The sequence below is a fragment of the Rhinoderma darwinii genome, chromosome 7 (assembly GCF_050947455.1).
Source record: "Rhinoderma darwinii isolate aRhiDar2 chromosome 7, aRhiDar2.hap1, whole genome shotgun sequence".
In the NCBI taxonomy this organism is placed as follows: domain Eukaryota; kingdom Metazoa; phylum Chordata; class Amphibia; order Anura; family Rhinodermatidae; genus Rhinoderma; species Rhinoderma darwinii.
Window position 1 is genome coordinate 12,145,286 of NC_134693.1, and position 19,413 is coordinate 12,164,698.

At 45.7% G+C, this 19,413-nt stretch overlaps 2 protein-coding genes across 4 annotated transcripts in view; both read left to right on the forward strand.

Moving 5' to 3' along the window:
* CACHD1 (cache domain containing 1) overlaps window positions 1-5,705 on the forward strand; it is a 125,931-nt gene extending 120,226 nt beyond the window's left edge. Inside the window, exon 27 of the mRNA XM_075832761.1 lies at window positions 4,847-5,705. Within this exon, the coding sequence (XP_075688876.1) occupies window positions 4,847-5,088 (242 nt within the window). The 3' untranslated portion in view covers window positions 5,089-5,705. The remainder of the gene's footprint in view (window positions 1-4,846) is intronic.
* A 9,528-nt stretch (window positions 5,706-15,233) lies between these two features.
* RAVER2 (ribonucleoprotein, PTB binding 2) overlaps window positions 15,234-19,413 on the forward strand; it is a 29,918-nt gene continuing 25,738 nt past the window's right edge. For 2 of the 3 annotated variants that reach the window (XM_075832765.1, XM_075832764.1), the window contains exon 1: window positions 15,234-15,513. In XM_075832765.1, coding sequence (XP_075688880.1) covers window positions 15,286-15,513 — 228 coding nt within the window. In that variant the 5' untranslated portion in view covers window positions 15,234-15,285. The remainder of the gene's footprint in view (window positions 15,514-19,413) is intronic. The other variant, XM_075832763.1, reaches the window with a different exon arrangement.

Genomic DNA, 19,413 nt, shown 5'->3' on the forward strand with positions numbered 1-19,413 from the left:
TACGGATAGTTCAGTTCTCTGCTTGCTGTCAGTGAATGGAAACCATCTTGTGATATATTAAAAAGCTGCACAACTTTTCATTTTACAATATTTAAAGCTTTATTCAAGCATGACTGATATTGGCTGAAAAAACTACTCCTATGTTTCTTGGTTGTATCAGGTTTAGAAAAGCTGTCTGACAAATGTGGACTAGCATTCTCATTAACACGTGAATCGCCAATGTCAGTAAAAGGGTTGTCTGAGATTAGAATTAACCCCTTAGTGACCACCAATACACCTTTTTACGTGATTCACTAATGGGCTTTAGGCTAGGCTGACGCCTTTTCACGTCCGCCTAGTCTAAGTCCTGCACGGGTCTCCCGTGCAGGCAGGAGCCGGGGCTCTGCTGTCTGATGACAGCTGAGCTCCTGCTCCAACGCCCGCGATCGAAGTTTACTTCGATCGCGGCCGTTTAACCCGTTAAATGCCGCCGTCAATAGCGACCGCGGCATTTAACTTTGTTTACAGAGGGAGTGTGCTCCCTGTCACCCATCGGCGGCCCGCGAATGAAATCGCGGGTCTCCGATGGGGTGTCATGGCAGCCGGGGGCCTGATAAAAGCCCCCAGGTCTGCCCTGGACATATGCCTGTTAGGACGCGCCGGAGGCACGTCCTAACAGATTGCCTGTCCGATTTACACTGACCGGCAATAATGCTCTGGTATACGAAGTATACCAAAGCATTATAGCAGCGATCGGAAGATCGCACAGTAAAGTCCCCTAGTGGGACTAATAAAATCAGTCATCAAAGTGAAATAAATATTATTAATAAAAAGTACAGTAAAAAAATAAATAAAACCATTTTTTTCCATAAAAAGTGGTTTTATTTAGTAAAAGTGTAAAAAAAAAAAAAAAAAGTACACATATGTGGTATCGCCGCGACCGTAATGACTCCATTAATAAAGTTAATAGGTAATTTAAACCGCAAAGTGAACACCGTAAAAAAAAACCGCAAAAAACCATGGCGAAATTGCAATTTTTTTCCATTGCCCCCCAAAAAAGTCATAATAAAAATGAATCAATAAGTCCCATGCACCCCAAAACAGTACCAATCAAAAGTACGTCTCGTCCCGCAAAAAACAAGCCCAAAAAATCACTACATTGATGGAAAAATAAAAAAATTACGGCTCTTGGAAAGCGACGAGGCAAAAACAAATAATTTTAGTTCAAAAGTGTTTTTATTGTGCAAAAGTCGTAAAACATAAAAAACCTCCACATATGTGGTATCGCCGTAATCGTACCGACCCATAGAATAAAAGTAACATGTTATTTACGTCGCATAGTGAACGGCGTCAATTTAAAAACGCATAGAACAATGGCAGAATTTCAGGTTTTTTTTATAATCCCCCCCAAAAATGTTAATAAAAGTTAATATAAAAATTATATGTACCCAAAAATGGTGCTATTAAAAAGTACAACTAATCCCGCAAAAAGCAAGTCCTCATACAGCTATGTAGACGAAAAAATAAAAAAGTTATAGCTCTTTGAATGAGACTATAGAAAAACGAATAAAATAGCGTGGTCATTAGGGCCTAAAATGGGCTGGTCACTAAGGGGTTAAGATCCTGCTCTTCCAGGAACAGCGACACTCTTGTCCATGGCTGTGACTGGTATTGCAGCTCAGCTCCATTTAAAGCTCTGTCACCACATTATAAGTGCCCTGTCTCCTATATAATGTGATCGGCGCTGTAATGTAGGTGACAGTAATGCTTTTTATTTAAAAAAACGATCTATTTTCACCACTTTATTAGCGATTTTAGATTTATGCTAATGAGTTGCTTAATGCCCAAGTGGGCGTATTTTTACTTTAGACCAAGTGGGCGTCTATTCGCAATCTCTGCACTTCGTTACTGTTTCTGTGTTAGTTACAGCAGAGGAAGCGTAATCTTGCGAGATTACGCTGTAGATGACAGGTTACAACGAGATTACGCTTCCTCTTCTGTAACTACCACAGAAACCGTAACGAAGTGCAGATTGTGAATAGACCTCCCGTGGAATGTATATTCACTGTCTAAACACGTCAGTATTGTTAATGTGTTAATATAAGACGGCACATAAAGATCTAGCAGGATCACTATGCGCTGAGTGAATGGAGAGGAGTGCATGATGCTGATTGGTCACTGATTGGTCAGCGTCATACACTCCCCTGTACAACGCCCACTTGGTCTAAAGTAAAAATACGCCCACTTGGGCATTAAGCAACTCATTAGCATAAATCTAAAATCGCTAATAAAGTGGTGAAAATAGATCGTTTTTTTAAATAAAAAGCATTACTGTCACCTACATTACAGCGCCGATCACATTATATAGGAGACAGGGCACTTATAATGTGGTGACAGAGCCTCTTTAAATGAATTGGGCTGAGCTGCAATGGGCCGGAGTGGTGCGGTTACTGGTAAAAAAAATGTATTCTAATCTCGATCAACCCCTATGACCCCTTAGGCCCTGTTCACACTGAGTTTTTTTTGCAGGCAGAAAAATATGCTACAAAATTGCTTCAGGAATTTTTTGGCAGATTTTGACCTGCCTGCACTTTCTTGCTGAGGATTTTGCGGCGTTTTTCGTCCGCGGCCATTGAGCGCCACAGGCGAAAAAAACGCTTTCTCTGCCTCCCATTGCTTTCAATGGTAGGTCAGAGGCAGATCGCAGCAAGAAAGAGAATGCCGTTTTTTTTTGTTTTTTTTTACCCCGAGTGGCTAATAGTTGCCGCGGAAAAGAAACGCTTAAAATCAATGGGAGGCGTTTACTGACTTTTTTTTTTGGCGCGGACTCAAAATCCAGGTATGAAAACTCTGTGTGAACTAGGCCTTAAATGTTTAAACATCTATCGCCTATCTGCAGGACAGGTGATAAGTTTAGAATTTACAGTTCACTAGAATTAAAATTTTCCCATCAGCCCCGTAGACTTTAAATAGAGCGGCACTGCGCATGTTAGACTGTTGCTCCATTTAAACTCCTCACTGCCGTCTTTGGCGGGGAGGAATGGGGGTCTCTGGACCCCTGTTTTAATGATCAGTAGGGGTCGCACATTTATCACCTAGCGTGTGGATAACTGATCAATGTCCTTTAATGACGGCTGGTGCGCCTCGTGACATTAGGGGCCGTCTTGTTATGGCGCTGTAGTTTGGCGGCTACACAAATAATCGTGCAGCTGTAAGTTTCTACACCCATGAGAGAAGGCACAAATTATATTTTACAGTTTCCGCCCTCGATTGTAGGATTCTGTGTCTACAATGATGGAAGTGGCAGCGCTACAACCTCTATTGGTGGTCGTGACCGTACTACTAGACCCAGCACAGCCCCGAGAGTAGCGGCACATTATCAGGGCTGGGACTGGGGGGGTCCTTTTCTGCAGAATAATAATGCAGACGACTTTGGCCGAGATCCCAAACAATTGGTTATAAGGTTTTCATAGAGACGGTGCGGTTACTTTAGTGAATAAGGCGGCTCACGTCATGAAGCTTGTCATCCGCAGCGTTGGGGGTCCCCTAAAGTCCTGCCCTGGGGTATTAAAGAACGACAACCGCTCTGAACGTCACTTTGCAGAGCGCAGTAGCGGAGTCGTCATTACTTTCTTTTAAAGCAAAATTCCAGTAATCCAGAAATTCTGCTGGTCCAGCAAATACGGAGTAGTGATCAATGGGTTTGATTCATGAATTTGCTGCTTTCCCTGATCTGACAGCCAATAGAATGCAAGTGGCGAATTAATTCTACAAGAGCAAACGAAGCACATGGCAGGCGACTCACTCTGGCGAAGCTGGCGGCTCGCTTTTGTCTATTACTGGAATATTAAAATGTGTCATTTCTTGTAGGGTTTTAATCTTTTATAAAGTTGCAGCTCTGTACATTATACATATACTTTGCGTTTCAATTCCTCGCTATTTTGAAAATTTCTGCTTGCTGTCAGTGACTGGAAGCTGTACAGGCCTAAATGTTACAATCGTATCAAGTCTAGTCAATCTTCTATAAGATAAATATTTCGGCCTCCAGCCTGATACAATTTACCTGATACATTGTAACAAAGCTATCTGGAAAGGACAGAGATTTCTGCTGCTGCTGTTTGTTTTGCTCCTAGGGGATTGAATGAACTGGATACAATTGTACCAAACCCTCAGCTGTGAGAAGCATTAGTCCTGTAAGAGTTTTCAGCCTATATACAGTTATGTTCCCATTCCCTGACGGCAAGCAGACACATTTAAACACAAAGGGGCAGATTTACGAAGACTGGCGTTTCATACATCAGTCTGTTCACATCACCATTCGCTTCGCTTTCCGTTCCGGGGTTCCATCGGAGGTTTCCGTTGTGGAACCCCGTAACGGAAAGTCAAACGGAAACCACAGCTTCCGTTTGTCACCATTGATATCAATGGTGACGGAAACACTGCTAATGGTTTCCGTTTGTCACCATTCCGGCAGGTTTCCGATTTTCCGACGGAATCAATAGATCAGTCGACTGCGCTATTGATTCCGTCGTTAAAACGGAAACCTGCCGGAATGGTGACAAACGGAAACCATTAGCAATGTCGCCGTCACCATTGATCTCAATGGTGACGGAAGCTGTGGTTTCAGTTTGACTTTCCGTTGCGGGGTTCACCCGGCGGAAACCTCAGACGGAACCCCGAAAATGGAAAGCCAACGCTGATGTGAACAGGCCCTGAGTTGTCTGGTCCGCTAGAGTAAAATGCGGCAGATTTATTAAGCGGTGCGCGACTCTTTGCAATCTGTTGCAGAATTATTACTAAACTTTATTCACATTGGCCACACTATGTTTTAGAAATATTCCTTAACAGGATTTTTTGTTTCTTTTAGGTTACAGTACTATGAGTCCACAAGAAGACAGTGAAAACCCTCCTTGTAACAATGACCCATTATCAGCGGGGGTAGATGTGGGCAACCACGATGAGGACCTGGAACCCGACACCCCTCCTCAGACCGCCGCTCTGCTGAGCCATAAGTTCCACCACCACTATAGACTCCACCACCCGACGTTACACCACAGCCATCACCTGCAGGCGGCCGTCACCGTGCATTCTGTAGATGCCGAGTGTTGACCAACTCCAAGGTGGTTTTTGCTCGCCATTGCTCTAGAGACCCGCGGTGCTGCTGCCGTCGCCGCCATATCCACTGCGTACGTTTTGAATTTCCACGTAATTATGGAAATTTGGCATCCAACACAATGCAAACTTTTCTATGGACCTCTCCGTTTATAACTTCTTGCCTCGGAAGATGGGACGTCGACTGCAACATAAAATGGGTCTGTAATATTTTCCGAATTGAGCTGGAAAAGAAATGTGTAAAACAGAAGAAGATATCTCTTTTTATATAAAAAAAATATTTTAAATAATGTAAAAAAAAAAAAAAAGACTGAACTCGCGAAGAGGAGATTTGTGAATAGTTTCATAAAGAAAAAAAATGCATCTCGATTTTTAAGGAAAGGATTATTTTTCTACTATTTATTTAAGTGTCAAGGACTTAAGACGGTGGATTCTTACACTCGCCGACGCGTTTTGGGCCTTATAAAAGGAGGACGCTGCCGTCAAATACTCAACCTCCCCCAGTATTGATGGAAGACTACTCCTATCCTCTGAACACTACACTCCCCTGGACAACGGGGATATATTTTAGCCTTTCTGCCCCCCCCCCCCCCCAGGGGGGGGGGGGGGGGATTTACTAAACAAGAAACGCGTTGCTGTACAATCTTCGGTTTTAAGAGAGAGGATGTGGCTGAATTGCGTGATCTTAGACGTACATCGGACGGGATGAATGGTCGTTACTCTGCAGTACTTGTCTCTCTGTATTTGCAGCCTCATTTTATCTGATATTTTTTGTTTTTATTTTTTACGATTTTAACCACTGTTTACCAAGACTGTTTAAGTGTTTTTTTCCACTACAACCACTGTGTCTTTACTGTACTTTATTGCGCCGCTGACAATCCACACATTGAATGGGATATTGTAGAAACTTGCAAAAAAAGTTACAAAAAAGTGCTAGTCGTCTTATTTAAGGGATTCTTATAAATCCATATTTAAAGGGGTATACTCATTTTAGACATTGATGCCATATTCATGGGATATGCCATAAATGCTTGTTGTTGGTCCCGGCTGTAGGAGCCGAGTCCATCACCGGAATGAGGGGGGTCTCTGACCCCCTTTGCTTCCTCGTCGTGGTGGAGAATGACTGAAGGTTGGCCACACACGTGCACTATACTCTCCACTTCTATGGGAGTTATGGAAACAGCCATAAATGGATAAGATGAGAATAACCCTATAACGTTCAGTAATTTTGTTGAGACTTCGTTTTACTTGTGCGACGTGGGTTGCATCATTTCCCATACTCCAGTCACAGCTAAAGCGGCACTTGGTCTTCTGCTGGGCTTCCTTTAATAAGGGGCAGTGCATTTTGGGGAACTCTGAAGAAAGTCACGTCAACTGTGTAGCGGTCATCAGAGTGCAGATAAACAAAGACGGCCTCGGCTGTGATTGGAGAAGAAAACATGATATAACCACCAATCGGTGAGAATTTAAAAAAAAAGATAAAAATTAAAGCAAAGTACAGAGAAGATCCGCTGGTCTGGCACGCAGTAGTCCCTCATTCCTGCTGGATCTCAGAATCCTTGCTTTTAATCCCAGATTTTTCAAGGATCATCTGGATTATGAAATGTATGTCTGATAGTCCAGAAAACCGATAATCCAGCAACACAAGGTGAACGCCAGACCATCAAATTTATACTGAAATGTTAAAGTGGAGATGTAGTGTACAATATACCGTTATATAGATTGCGAAAAAACAGACCCCCCCCCCCCCCTCTCCTCCACCCCACTATTTGCTCCAGTTTCTATAAACCTCCCTTTCTGGTTTGTTTTTTGCAATTCTCACATTAGCAGCAGCAACGCCCCGGGCCTCCCCGCTCATCGCTGTTTATTGAATGCCGGTGCCCAACTAAATGACTGTATCTGTGATTACCATGACCTGTAACAGCGTCCTTAAATACAGAAGATATATGGGAGAGATCCTCCAGCTCACCTGACACTTGACATGTGTGTCGTCGTCATCGCACGGAATCTCGTGTCGGCGCACGATAGGTAAAGACAGGCAAAGGCAAGGGGTTGAATCCAGCGATGTAGAGGATAAAATGGAAACTTATTCCAAGTTTACTAGGTATCGAGGTTTAAAAAGGTCCAATAAGATGGAGTCCTGGTGTGCAGACAGGAGTGTGTATCGGTCCAGTCTTGGAGCCTACGCGTTTCAGACGTTGTGCACGTCCTTAATCATGGCTGTGATTAAGGACGTGCACAACGTCTGAAACGCGTAGGCTCCAAGACTGGACCGATGCACACTCCTGTCTGCACACCAGGACTCCATCTTATTGGACCTTTTTAAACCTCGATACCTAGTAAACTTGGAATAAGTTTCCATTTTATCCTCTACATCGCTGGATTCAACCCCTTGCCTTTGCAAGCGTCCTTAAATATCGGAATCAAAATTGTTCCACCACCCCCCCCCCCCCCACCCCAAAAAAAATATGTCGCCACCATCTAATTATTGAGCTAATTATTCCTGTGGAGTGCACCAGGGAAGTTGTCCCATCTGGAAGGGATTTGCTATAAGGGTACGGACACATGTTGGGGCAGCGGTGGCGCAAATCAGCGAGGTTTTAAGTGATTGCAATGTCCGCACTGGGGTTCTACCTGCGAGAAACACATGGACATTACAATCGTTTGAAAAACGCAGTTTGTGGTGAAACCGCATGTCCGCACTGGTTTTGACCTCATCGCGGCCAGACAGGGCCAGTTACGTGTGTGTATAATCTTATAGAGGTGGCCAATGAGGAACACCATGCTCTCGGAGATTAACAATAAGGGACCTTGGGGCACTATCGGGTAGCGCACAGAGTGCCTAATGCTCTGCACAGTGCAATGGGGTTTAGTACTGGTCAAACACATTGGGGCACATTTGCGCAATTTGTGACGTTTGCCAAGTTCATAAAAATTATTGCACATGAATCATAGATGAATTTGGCGCGCTTCCTTCCCTCTCCAAAAACTCTGCAATTTGACACAAAACTCAACCACACATTTTTTTTGACCAATTGGGCCACGCCGCAAACTAAAAGATATAAGGAAAATTTAGCGCATGGCTTTCTAAATATGGCGGTCATGCACGCACATTTTCTATTCTGTAGCTACCAGGAAAAAAAGTCTGGATTATAACTATGGTTGTTGGTAAGGGGCCCTTGACTGTTTTTGCTCCGGGGGCCCAGACCACTGTCCGTTCTCCCCTGGTGTCAGCTCTGCAGAATCCAGCGTCATCCCGTGTGAGTCCAGATACGTTACAGTGGACAACCTATAGAAGGAAAGTACAGCGCCGAGGTTGTAAAAAAGATGAGAAGTCAATCTTTATACTGTGTATAAAACTACGTGAATGAGATGTCTGTATATAACGATGGATTTGTGAATAATTTTGGGGTTGTTATAATTACTTTCATGTTTCTGCAAATTATTTCTATGTACGGATCCATAACGTTTCTATGCCAAAAATGAAATAAAAAGATGACTAAATGTACGTTTTATATATTCAATGTTTTACCATTATATATATTTTTTTGCAATACAAGGTGTAACGTGAAGCTCCTGGGCCCCAAAATCTGTAACCGAGCGCCCGCCTACCATGTGATATTTATAATACGGTCTTATGTGGCAGAAGAACCGTTAGGCCCCAGGGACCGAGTGCGATCTCTGCACCCCCTATAGCTACTGATATTCAATATTGTAATAATAAGTGGTTCGATGGTAGGCGTTATGACATTTCCTCAGGACAGAGCACCTTATTGATATCTATATTCTCCTTCCTATGTATTGGAATAGGGTCATGGGCAGATGAGATGACTATGATGTGTCACCCATAGGAGCCATTGTGGCCAGAGCTCTGTGTGGAAACATCATCATGGACTATGTCTGCAGTGTTTCTCTCCGGCAGCCATATTTGTGAAGACCGCTCTCAGAACAGCAGTGCAGACACTAATCTCATCCAGTCTGCCTGCTAAAGTCACGTTGAGGCGAGCTGTGTCAATTTAACAATGAAAGGCACAAATATTCCTCAGATTACCTGATGAAGGGGTTAATTGTACCCCAAAACACGTAGTAATATAATAATAAAGGCAATTCTACTGAAGACTCCGCTTCCTTCTACCTGCCAGAGTGGCCCTTATATTTTTGTGCCTTTTATCGGAGTCCATTCGCAGCGCCACCCTGCAGGAGGATTGTGGGACCGCAGCAGCCAGCTCACCCCTTAGGGTATGTGCACACGTAGTGACCAAAAACGTCTGAATATACGGAGCTGTTTTCAAGGGAAAACAGCCCCTGATTCTCAGACGTTTTTTGAGCAACTCGCGTTTTTTGCGGCGTTTTTTACGTCCGTTTTCGGAGCTGTTTTCATTGAAGTCTATGAGAAAACGGCTCCAAAAACTTCCAAAGAAGTGTCCTGCACTTCTTTTGACGAGGCTGTATTTGTACGCGTCGTCGTTTGACAGCTGTCAAACGACGACGCGTAAATGACAGGTCGTCTGCACAGTACATCGGCAAACCCATTCTAATGAATGGGCAGATGTTTGCCGACGTATTGTAGCCTTATTTTCAGACGTAAAACGAGGCATAATACGCCTCGTTTACGTCTGAAAATAGGTCGTGAGAACCCAGCCTTAGAGTATGTTCACACGCTGAGCCAAAAACGTCTGAAAATACGGAGCTGTTTTCAAGGGAAAACGGCACCTGATTTTCAGAAGTTTTTTGAGCAACTCACGTTTTTCGCGCCGTTTTTTCGTCCGTTTTTGGAGCTGTTTTCAATAGTCTATGAGAAAACGGCTCCAAAAACGTCCCAAGAAGTGTCCTGCACTTCTTTTGACGAGGCTGTAGTTTTACGCGTCGACTTTTGACAGCTGTCAAACGACGACGCGTAAATGACAGGTCGTTTGCACAGTACGTCGGCAAACCCATTCAAATGAATGGGCAGATGTTTGCCGACGTATTGGAGCCGTATTTTCAGGCGTAAATCGAGGCATAATACGCCTCGTTTACGCCTGAAAATAGGTCGTGTGAACCCAGCCTCACTCTAAATGCTATGGGTATGTTCACACGAGGGCGTCCGTAACGGCTGAAATTACGGGGATGTTTCAGCCTGAAAACATCCCCGTAATTTCAGCCGTAACTGCATGTGCAGGCGCTTGAACGCCGCATCCATTACGGACGTAATTGGCGCTGCTATTCATTGGAGTCAATGAATAACGGCTCCAATTACGCCCCAAGAAGTGACAGGTCACTTCTTTGACGCGGGCGTCTATTTACGCGCCGTCATTTGACAGCGGCGCGTATATTACGCCTCGTGTGAACAGACAAACGTCTGCCCATTGCTTTCAATGGGCAGATGTTTGTCAGCGCTATTGAGGCGCTATTTTCAGACGTAATTTGGGGCAAAAATGCCCGAATTACGTCCGTAAATAGTGCGTGTGAACATACCCTATCACTAGAGTCGTGCCTTTGTTTGCAGGTGACCTGGCTTTTGCACGGTGTTGGTTTTTTTTTTCCAATTCAGGATTGAGGCGGCTATATTTTTTTTTTGGGGTGGGGTGGTGTTCTTAAAACTGCTGCTGAGGAAAATTGTAGCAGTTGTCCATAGCAACCAATCAGGTTCCAGAACTCAAAGTCCTTTTAAAAAAAAAACAGGTTGCTGTGGGTTACTGCTCCACTTTAGATTTAGCTTTGATAAATAAATATATATATAATATATATATGCGCACTTTGTTCTGACCAGTATTCATCTGCAATACCAGACATGGCCTATGGACAAGAATGGCGCTTTTCCTGGAGAAACTAAAAAGCACAGATGAATTACACATAGTTAACAAATTAGATGTGCGCACCGACCCAGTGTCGTTATAAATATTTATCTCATATTTTATGTGCAACAAGTGGAAGGCCATGAGATGGCCCTGCTTCATATTCCACCCTTTGGGCCTCCCCTTTAGGCTCAGGCGACGCGCCGTTTCTGTGGCTCACGCACGTCTTCAATGTATTATTGCCATGGTTCTTTGCAGCTCCCCTGTTATTGAAGTTGCGCATGAGATGCTGTGGCTAGGGCTCTTTTCCATAGAGCCCTTGCCTAAAGGGTACACCCAGAGAAAAGAACGGGACAGGATGCAACATTCAGCGTCCAGGCCTCATTGAGACATAAGCCTGATGAATCCCATTGATGTTAATGGAACCTCAGACACCCAGGGTGAGATGTAAAGGATTGGAGTCAGTGCACAAAGCAACCAATGAGGTTGCTGCTTTCTTTTCTCAAATGTCCTCTTAGAAATGAGAGCTTGAATCTGATTGGAGTAGTTGCCCACAGCAACCAATCGGATTCCGGCTTTCATTTCTTCAAAGGCCCTTTGAAAAATGAAAGCAGTGACTTCCTTGTTGCTATGGGCAACTTCTCCACTTTGGTCTTGCACTGGTTTTGCTAAACCAGTCTGTTCTGACTGCACCACTTGCGGGGTGACTGTGTAAGGCCTTATTTACACGAGCGTTGCGCATCTCGGGCGTGAAAAACTGCAGTTTTTCACGTCCGAGTTGCATACATGCACTGCGCTGCGGGACGCGATGTCTCGCATCCCCCATAGATGAGAGTCTATGGAGGGATGCGTGAAGCGTGAAAAAATAGGACATGTCCTATTTTCACACGAACCCTTCACACGGTCCGTTGAAAAACGGCCATGTGCACAGCCACATTAAATTACAAAGGTCCGTGGTACGGCCGTTGTTTCAACGGCCGTCACAAGGACGTTTAACACACTCGTGTAAATAAGGTCTCATGCACACGGGCTTGTCCGATTCATGCGCGTGAAAAACGTGTGAATCGGGTCCGTGTGTGTGGCGTTATGCATCAGTGTGCTTTGCGAGTGGTAGGCGTTATTCACGCACTCGCAAAGCACATCTTTTTTTTATTATAGATGCGTACATCACGCACGGAACACGCATGCGTGTGCGGTTTTCATGCACCCATTGACTTCAATGGGCGCGTAGGTGCGTGTTAACGCACCAATATAGGACATGCAGTATCTTTCACGCAGCGGACTCTCCCTGCGTGAAAAATCACGCATGTGTGAACGGCCCCATTGAAATCAATGGGTCCATGTGCTGTGCGTTGTTTCAATGCACAGCACACGGACGTGATTCACGCTCGTGTGAATGAGGCCTTAGTGTACTGTGTGCAGAATGAGATGTCCTCCCTGCAATCCATACAGATGTGGTGGCAGGGTGCTGGCACCCCTACATTTTACCTATCGGAAGTTCTCAATGTATATTTTCTGTTGTTTAGATAGGACCAACATGTTCTACAGGACTTATTAGTTCCTGGGAAAGCAATGTGGCAACCAATATGGCCGACCTTAAAGCCCTGACAAGGGTTATCATCCAGATTTCTAAACCGCATCTAACCCCCCCTCCTTTGTAACTATGCAGATTTGCCATTCAGAAGTCTTGGAAAGCTGGGTGTAAAAGCGGCCATGTTGGTTCTCACCCCGGACAATTTATGGGTTGTTGTTTTTTAAGACAAATATTTTTTTAGTCTGTCAGTGATGTGAGCGGCGGGGAGCAAACGCTGCACCCACTTCCTGGAACAATGTCCTGTGTACATACGCCATGTGTGTTCAGTTGTATACATACAGCCTCACGTATACGCACGTTTGATTTTTTTTAGTTAAACCAGAAAGACTAAAACCACAGACTATGCCATATAAATAACGATCCCTCGTCACAAGGTTCTCCACCATAAACGGATCAAAAGGTTGCGTCAGCCCAGGCCTGGTATGTTTAATGCAAAATTCCTTTAATCCGACACAAATGAGAACTGGAACGGGATTATCACATAATCTGGATTATTGGACGGCTGTAGAATATAAACCTCACTTAAAAGGGTAAAAGAGCGTTCAGTAGCCCAAAATAAAATGTTAACACAAAATCTGCTGCTATCGCAGGAATCTCCTCATTGGCATAATGTCACATTATATGGCAGTTCTGGAAACAAGTGTCGGATTAGCAGACTTTTTGGATTATGGGATCCCGGATTAAAGCAATTCCACTGTAAATCACTTTATAAAGCTCAGTTTACATCCAGTTGAGTTGCTGGATTATCGGATGCCGGATTAGTGGAATTCGGTTGTATTTCACATTATTAAGATTTAGTTCACATCTGGGAGGTTTATGACATATCCGACAGGTCAAGTTTTTCCATCCATCATCTTTACTTTAACGCCAATGGGACATCAGTTGGCACAACAATTGGGTGAATGTGGGGCATGTTTCGAATTAGAGATTTTTTTGCCATATTTGCAGCTGCGTTGTGTCCCTGTTTTACATAGGGAACGGTTATGCCCAGTCAGGGTTCAAATGGGCAATCAGCAGTCCGCCCAAGCGTCATGGATACGGAAGGTATTCACTGCTGCTGGCACAGGGGGCTCTTTGCCTGTGTCTGGAGATGCTGATAGCACCATGACTGGCATTGGAAGCACTTCAACTATGACTTGGATCACCATGATTGGCACTGGGGGCTTTGTGGCTGTTGTTGAATGCATGGTGGCTGACACTCAGGGGTGTAGAGATATCAGATACGCACAAGCCCTAGTGTCTGGGGGGACCCATAAATCCATCTACCACATAAGACGACCCCAGTATTATAGATGGCACATGGTAGGTCGGGGCCTTTGACAGATTTTGAACTGGGGCCCAAGAGCTTCAGGTTACGCCGCTGCTGCCACTGGAGGCCCTGTTGCTCTTATCGGGGGCACTTTGGCTGGCATTGGGTTATTTGACTAGCGCTGTGGTTGGCACTGTTATGGGGTAACTGTGGCACTCAGGGGATTTGTTGGGTGTATCTATATGCCCATGCATTTAAAAATAAACAGAGAGTTATGCAGAGGACCGCCCTGCCGGATGCTGACAGCAGAGCAGTCGCTGCCAGATTTGTCACTTTTTAGGATTATTAATCACCTGTTAGTCCTTAAAGGGGACAAGCACTGTATAGATGGAGGAGGGACCATCATTCCTTCAGGCCTTGTTCACACAGTGCAGATTTGCTGCAGATTTTGCCTGCATTTTTAAAGTCAAAACCAGAAACGGAACCTAAACAGAAGAAATATATAAAGGACGGCTTTATAGGTCTCCACTCCTGGATCCAATTCTGGTTTTGGCTTAAAAAAAATGCATGAAAAATCTGCGCTGTGTGACCATGCCCTAAGGAGCCCAAGGTCAAATACCGCGGGATGTGAGAATAGCGAGGGATAATAACCTTCCTGACAACAATTTGTCTGATAAAATGGTGCCGATTTTCCCTGATTGTGCCTAAGGCCATAGCTACACGGCAGCGTTGGTTGCGCGACCAGAAATTGTGCGCAATTTGTCTGCGACTTGCGGTGCAATTTGGCTTTAAAAACCAACACACCGATACGTCGCAGTCGCTATCGACTTACATTGAGGTCTAGGATGGCTGAGTTTATATTTATATGCGACTGTTGCGTCACTGTCACGTTACGTCGTGACCCGGCCACGTTGACAATCATTAGTTGCGATGTAGCAAACGACGTTTCGATTATCAAGTAGCCCCAGTCTCCACAGCGAAATATTGCCTGCGATGTGCTGCGCAGCGATCTCGCATTGATAACTCGCACGTGATGTTAGCCATTTTGTAGGGACTTGCAGCAGGTACTTTTCGATTACGAAAATACGGATACATGACATTGCATGTATACATGCGAACCCATACTCTAGCATTGCATGCGATATCGCAATGAAATTTTGTGTGCGCTTGCAATAACTGCGCTGTTTTAACGTGCTGGAGTCCTGGTCTGAGAGGAATATATCGCTCTTTGTGCGTTTCGGATGATTTTGTGTATTTTATTAAGTTGCCCAATGATCCACCCGTTTTAAGAAGTTTTTGCCATAAGTGTCTGTCAACAACAAAGTAACATGCGACATTTCCGCACAGGGTGGATTGTGTGCGACATTACTAACATCTCCCAGCAGGACGTTTATTATAATAATATAACGATGGTAATATTAGGCGGGCGGGCTTCCTGGCTAGGTCTCAGTCAGGGCCGGTGCCCTCCATGCCAGGCTGCCAGTGTTATGTGGTGGTGACCAGTGGGTGGGCGGAGCTATATCTGGCTCCTCCCCCGCCCTCATAGCCAGGCACACAGAGCCAACCGCAGCAAAATGGCGGCGCAGGACACCGGGCTTCCCCTGAACTCTCCGGAGTGGGGGCGCTCCGGGCCTGAGGAAGGCTTAGCAGCCGAAATTCATGGAGGAGAAGCGGAGGACGATAGCGCATGGCTACAGCTGGAGCCCGGAGAGATACGGAGGAGGCTGGACGCGACCATACGGGAGCTGGGGAACCGGAGGAAGATCCTAATCCGGAATCTCCCGCACGACTGCAGCAGCCAGGTGAGGGCAGCGGGGCCGGTGAGGGCAGCGGGGCCGGTGAGGGCAGCGGGGCCGGGGAGGAGATGGTGGTAATGACAAGTCTGCCTAATCTGACTGAAGCCGTGTGTCCGGTAATGAAGTGCAGTAACGGGGTCCACAAACCGGGGAGTGACAGGACCCCCAACTGTAAACTAGTCAGTAACGGGACCAGCACCGACCAACTGCTAGAGGGGGACGGGACCTCTGACGACGACTACTGTAGAGAGACGGGACCGCCGGGGGGACCCCATAACCAGAGAGCGACACGACCCGCACCTACTAACTGAGGTGAGCGCAGACCCCCCTGAGCTGTAGGCACAGGACCCTCTGACTACTAGAGGGCAACAGTAACCCCCCCCCCCCCCATTTGGAGTGAAGCACGTGATAAATACCATGGAGAAAGAGGACACCCGCACCCTGGACAATTAGATAAAATACCCCCTAAAACTGGGAGCCCCCCCATAACTAGAGTGAAGCACCTGATAACTTCACAGAGATAAAACCCCCTGGAAATTATATACAGGACCCCCTGACTAGTGGAGGGCGTCACAACCGCCGCCTGAAGACTTCTAGAGAGGACCCCCCCAGATTGCTAGCTACAGAACCCCCCCAAGCTACTAGATACGGGACCCCCGGCCACTAGAGAGAAACAGGACCAGCGCCTGATCACTACTAAGTTCTACATAAGACCTTCCTTGAGTATTAGATATGGGACCCCAATGACCGCTACTGGAGAGCACCCCTGCGACCGAGACAGCACGAAGAATCTCATTGGTTACTAGAAAGCGACAGAACCAGTGCCCGATGATTACTGGAGAGCATCAGTACCACCTATGGCCACTAGGCAGCGACCGGACCAGCACTGAAAAGCACCAAGATCGTGTGATGACCGCAAGAGAGCGGACGTGAGAGGACGACCCTACCGTCATTACTAGAGTGACAGGAGTCCCCCATCCGGCTAGAGAGCGACATGACACTCAAACTACAACAGAACTAATCCCACCACCGAAGGCTGCGAGAGTAGAGCGTGACATGGGATGGGTCGGTAGGATTCGTGCCCCTCGGTCCATGGCTGCACGGTGTGACTTCCGCCTGGTATCGCCCTCCCTCGTTCCCATGAAGAATCCGTGTAGTAGTGACAATGGAGGCTTTATGGTTACGTTCGTGTGGCTCAAACCCATCACTAGACATTGGCGCCCCACTGTTGCGGGGAAGATGACCCCCGGGGTCCAGTGCTGGAGGGGTTGAATTGCGGTTTTTGGACACTTTTGTAACTTTTCTACATAGAAAGTTGGTAAATTACCCCCAAAGTATATCGGAAAGTTTCAGAACTTATGCAATTAACAGGCATCACTTACATAAAACTGGAATGCTCCTTTTGAAAGGTGTTCTGGGAAATGATCCTCGGGCCATATGCAAATCCGCAGCGTAATGCAGCACCAGCGAAGTCCATGGCATTTCAGTTCATCAGATCGGCACATGGCAGAATTTTTCCGCACGTAAATTGACGCAGCATATCAATTTATCTTGCGTTTCCGCTTGTGTAATTTATCTGACAAGTTTTATTTAAACAACCACAACACACACTAAAATCTGCATCAAATATATAAAAACAGCACCTAAAAATGCACTAAGGCCGGGTTCCCACGGAAACGATGCGTTAAAACCACGCAGCGTATCAGATGTTGAACCCACAGTACATTCCGTCCGAAAGCCGCACCACATTGTGGTTCGTTTTTTCGGATGGAATTTCTGCTGCAGAAAGCAGCGGTAAAAACCGCTCATACATACGTAGGTCATTGTTATGGCGACACGTCCCTCCATCGCAGTCCGGCCTCCCTGGATAATGCTGCAGCCCATGTGACCGTTGCATACTGTGATTGGCTGCATTGGTGGTCACATGGGATGTAATGTCATCCCGGGAGGCCAGACTGCAGGAAGGAGGAGGGTGTTCTGGGTAATCATGATCTTATTTATTTTTTGCGGCGTAATCGCTGCGAATACCGCGCAAAAGTCACAACACTTGGCTTTCTGTTGCAGGTTTTGCAACCCCCTTTAAATTCAATGGGGGAAAACCCGCAATAGAAAATCAATAATAACGCAGCATAAATTAACATTTACGCTGCGTTTGATTTTCCGTTGAATTCAATGGGGATGCAAAACCCACAACAGAAATCCCAGTGTTGTGACTTTTGCGGTGTATTTGCAGCAATTACGCCGCAAAGATTGCGACTATGGGATAGAGAAAAAAAATCACTTACCCAGAACGCCGGTCACATGGGCTGCAGCGTCATTCAGGGAAGCCGGACCGGACTGCGATGGAGGGACGCGGCGCCATAACAACAACCTAATTATGTATGAGCGTTTTTTTCCGCAGTGTGGTGCCGTTTTCGGACTGAATGTACTGCGGGTTCCAGGTCAGATACGCTGCGTACTTACGCAGAGTATCCGTCCCATGGAAGCCCAGCCTTGGGGTATGTTCCCACACACAGGATACGCTGCACGTTTTCTGCAACACTTGCGCTACTTGGGAACCCGGCCTTGGGTACGGCTTTTACCTGCGTTTGCCTGCAGTTTTGATGCAGTTTTTCTGCACCAAATTCTTCAACGTGTGAATTTGAGCTATCACTATACCACATTTAAAATTCCGAAATTGCAGTGTTAAGTTTTTTTTTTTTAAACGTCGCAATAAATGGGGCGACTGGCTCCTTATTTACCCAAATATATTTGCCCTAAGGGTGTCAGATGACCCTTCTGAGGGTAACTTATTTGCACATAGGGTGCACATCATTCCAACTGGCGAGTGATGGGGGGCACTGGAATGAGCAGCATTCACAGAAGAGAAGGGGTCCCTTAGCAAAAAATTTAATTAACCCCCATTATGGTTCTCTGTTTCGCCAACCAGAACAGAATATTTAGTAAATTTCCATGACACTTGGCCTCGTTTTCCACCACCTTATTTGCTAACCATGCAGTTCCTAGAGGGGGGAGTCCTGCAGAGGGACGGGACTAACCACAGGACCGGGTCCCCTCTTACCAGGTGCCTCATCGCATCCGCATGGACTCTCTCTATGGTATAGTTGGGTGGCATTTAAAAGAGTTGTCTTGAATTCATGTTCCTTTAAAACCGACAAATACTCGCAAATATACTTACCAGTCGGACCCTTCCCCTGTCCCCGCGGATGTCTCATGGTCCCATGTTACGATGAGGCTGCAGTGATGTTTCGTTCGTAGTAACTGCAGCCTCGTCGTTACTCTGGGCCGAGGGATATAAAGTGTTGATTTGTTTTTTTTAAATTGACTTTAAAAGGTTCCTATTGTTTTGCACACTCAAATCTTAGACAGCCCCTTTAAATTTTGCATGCCCGCTGGCTTATTATTGGCAGTATCCGGGTGGCAGACATTACAGTATTGTCGCCCTGTGTGAATTGTTCTTCTGTTGCCGTCCACGCTTTCCCTGTTCTCGTTCCTGGGGTCCCTGTCACCATGAACCCCCCCCCCCCCCTGCATTGGCCCCAGGCTCCGCACATGAATGAGCTGTGGTATGGCTGCGCTGTCTCCCTGGTCATTGCCCGGTGTTGGGGGGGGTCAGACGACGGCAGTGGAAACACGACACGTTCCCAGCTCTGTTTGCTTTAGTTTTATTTGCTCGGACATTCAACATATACTGAGCCTTCGAAATCCCCAAAGTGATGATGTTTGCTTGTCGTGGGAACGTGGCCAAATGAGAGATCCCATATTTTGCTTTTGTGTTCTCTAAAAGGGACACGATCAACATAAATATATATTTTTGATTTAATAGAACTACTAAAGAAGTGCTACAAGTCTGACAAGTTTAATTTTTTTATGAATTTATTTAGTATTCTGCTCTGTACACATATT